At 40.3% G+C, this 3,656-nt stretch overlaps 1 protein-coding gene across 1 annotated transcript in view; it reads right to left on the reverse strand.

Moving 5' to 3' along the window:
* The window catches only part of LOC106813598 (solute carrier family 2, facilitated glucose transporter member 1-like), a gene marked incomplete at its 5' end in the record, with an annotated part of 10,994 nt that extends 7,588 nt beyond the window's left edge, over window positions 1-3,406 (reverse strand). The window contains 2 exon segments of the mRNA XM_014817778.1: window positions 2,899-3,101; window positions 3,306-3,406. Coding sequence (XP_014673264.1) covers window positions 2,899-3,101; window positions 3,306-3,406 — 304 coding nt within the window.
* Between the last annotated feature and the right edge of the window lie 250 nt (window positions 3,407-3,656).

Genomic DNA, 3,656 nt, shown 5'->3' on the forward strand with positions numbered 1-3,656 from the left:
GTGCATCAGACGGCCTAATTTACAAATAATATACAATACGAGATTGAAATAGAGTATTTATGTTTTTCTTTGTTTTTTTTTCGGGCCACCAGATTTCATTTTCGGGCCACCAAAAATTGAAAATCAATGATTTTGGTGGCCCGATCGGGCCACTGGAAAAAAAAGTTAGTGTCGAGCCTTGCATTAGGCCATATTATAAATAGTAAAGGGTCGCGACTTAGCGAATTTCTGCGATTGGAAAACCAGCAATAGCCGCAGGATGACTGGTAAGCAACATTACATGTGTTGCAGTGCGATGGTTGAAATGCCCTGTGCAAGTTCTGTCAGTTATGTTTTTGTCTGTTTGTTTGTGGCTTTACGGTCACGGTACACGCTACGGAACAAGAGTTCTCTATACTATAGTGTCAGAACTTTGCTCTTTCCTGATGCTAACAGTAATTAAACTCCGATAGAGCAATATTAAATTGTGCCATAAAAATTTGCATGGTATAAGATCATATAAAAGATCTGACTGTAAGACATGTCACTGTGAGACTGTAAGACATGACAGTCTGTAAGATCATGTAAATTTCTAGGGCAGACTTTATTGGTCTGTCGGTAGCTCTAGAACAATAGCCATGCATTCGCCCTGCCACAGGACTGTCCTGTGGCAGGGCGAATGGTCCTGGACTATCTATCGCACAAATTATATTGAAACTGGGCAACGAAACTACTCCCTTTGCTCCCACGAGGAACGGATCACAGCAAAAACGATGGTAGCCCTCTACTCATAAGCGTGTGGGTGTAGCACTGGCGCTGATACAAGGTTAATGTCAGGCAACATGTTTATGTTTAGAAAAATGCCAGTTCACCCCCATGGGTAATGGGTTGCCTCCGTGTTTTTGCCTAAATTTCAGATGACGTTCCCCACGTGTGCGGCAATTTGAACGGAATTTGCAAGTAGTGGTAAGAATATTCAGGAAGAGGAATATATGAATAAATGCATGGTGTAAAGTTGTGAAACTGTTCAAAAAGTTAGGTAAGAGGTCCGACCGTCCGTGTAGATAAATAAGTGTTTAAAACCCCAATCATTATATTATGCGTTCTATGAGCTGTTCCTCGTGGGAGCAGAGGGAGCAGTTTCGTTGCCCAGTTTCATCATAATTTGTGCTATATAGTCCTGTGGCAGGGCGAAGGGCTATCTATACTTCTGGAGCTAGTCTGCCGGTAGCACTCCAGAGTCCGGAATATACGAACTATATTATACCGGGGTCCCAAACTTGGCATGAGCACACTCCGGCAATTCGAGAACAGTGGGCCTACCAAGAAAAGGGCCGATGCAGACATTCAGACATGCAATTGTAAGTAAGGTTCATATTCAATCACTTTATTTACACTTATACAAATTAGCCTTAGAGTACAAATTCAAATTAGTCTTAGATTACAATACAAATTCAAATTAGTCTTAGATTACAATACAAATTCAAATTCAAATTCAAATTCAAATTCAAATTCAAATTCAAATTCAAATTCAATTCAAATTCAATTCAAATTCAAATTAGTCTTAGATTACAATACAAATTAGTCTTAGATTATCGAGCAGGGTTCTTTTTCTGGGATATATTTGCTCATTTCAGCGCTTGGGTCACCATTAGATACAATATTATATAGGATCCTATATTATCTTATTCCTGATATTATCAAGAGCTAATAATACCTAGAGTGTACAACGGAAAAACGGGAAAATAATGCTATTTCACGACTACATTATTCTACTTTGCCTGCGAGTCTAGAATAATTTCATGGTATTGCATTAAGCAGAATTCCTTGCTCTCTACAACAAGTATTGTTATCATTTATTTCTGGGTCATACGTTTGTTTTGCCTCGAAACTGGAAGCATATTTCCGCATCCCATAAATCCTCTGACATAACATGCCTTAAAAAGAATTAACATGCCTTTAAAGGAATAATATGTCCATTGATTATGCAATGTTGACGAATGCTAGAGTAACTGGCACCTTGTGTAGTTCATAAGTACATTACCATATAGCCAAACACGTATTAGTTTGTCCAATATCACTGCTGGTTACTAAGAAATGTCTAATTGAAATCCGCAGTCCAAAAATCATTGTTTACAGTTTCAAACCGCTGCCGGAGAAGCGGGTGTGATACAGATTTATAGTGCACCTGACATTTTCGCACGCATGCTCGGCCGTACGCAATGCTATCATCAGTGATTTCGTAAGCACAGACGCTCGTGATAAGGAACTTTTTGTCAGGGCTGTCCATGTGCGTCCGTGATTAGTACGTGTTTTACTCCATTTCCATGTTTAGTACGCGGCCGTGGTTACACCGCTGACACCTCCATTTCATCTGGTGTCCAAAACAGACGGGACGCACAAATGTTTACGTCATCGGCGACTTATCGCTTGACTCCTGGATGACATTTACGGCATGTAAATGAATATCAACAACCGATTTTAAGTCTTGCTTGTAATGTAACCCGCAGTGATATTGGACAAACTACTACGCATTAGGCTATAAGGTTACGTACTTATTAACTACACAAGGTGCCAGTTACTCTAGCATTCGTCAACATTGCATAATCAATGGACCTATTATTCCTTTAAGCCCAGCTGTGTTTAGTTCTCATAATACCAACACAGTCCTCCCATGTTTTTACAGCTTGGTGTATACGTCTCCAAACTGATCGAGTTTACCCGTGTATTGCAGCCGCTTACGACACATGATTGACTTCAATTAGAAATCGGAGATAAATTGCCCGACTGACTGACATGCCTTCTAAATAGAACCAAGCAGTGGTTCCCTAAATTTCTCATTAAACATGTTAAACAGAAAGCAAAACTTTTACATAAAAAAAATATAAAAAATGTATAACACTAAATTTTTCGTCTAACCTTCCAAATTTGTCCGTCCAAAATCCCGTAGTTATGCCACCGATCATTCCGCCTACAGCAAACATCGACACTGTTACGGACCATAGTGCATCGAGCATATTCTTGTCTATGTCTCCTGGAGCTAGTGTTGTCACGTTAGGATCTCCTGAGAAGTTGTAGCCATGCCGCTTCCGATAGATCTCCCGGTACCATTCCTGGATCACCTAGACAGAGAGAGAGAGGGAGAGAGAGAGACAACTGACATATACAGTTTTATACTCCATACTATTGTACCACTACGTTAGCACCAAATCACACTTTATGTGGGTGCTGCTGCACCAAATCACACCTTGTGGGTGCACCAAAATGTATTTTATATATACCTGCGACACTACAACGATACTAAATATGATGGCGAGAATGCCTACTTTTCCGGGAGAGTTGATGACACCGGTGTTCCAGCCAAATTGGAAGGAGGATCCTAAAGTAACGACGATGGCCGCAAACAGAAGCGGCCATGTCAGTCGCCCTGTCACATCCTAAAAAAATTAATAAATCATTAGGCCATATTATAAATAGTAAAGGCTCGCGACTTAGCGAATTTCTGCGATTAGAAAACCAGCAATAGTGGCAAGATGACTGGCAAGCAACATGTGTTGCAGTGCGATGGTTGAAATGCCCTGTGCAAGTTCTGTCAGTTATGTTTTTGTCTGTTAATTTGTTTGTGGCTTTACGGTCATGGTACACGGTACGGAACAAGAGTTCTCTATACTATAGTG

Source organism: Priapulus caudatus, unplaced genomic scaffold, assembly GCF_000485595.1.
Source record: "Priapulus caudatus unplaced genomic scaffold, Priapulus_caudatus-5.0.1 Scaffold797, whole genome shotgun sequence".
NCBI classification, from domain to species: domain Eukaryota; kingdom Metazoa; phylum Priapulida; class Priapulimorpha; order Priapulimorphida; family Priapulidae; genus Priapulus; species Priapulus caudatus.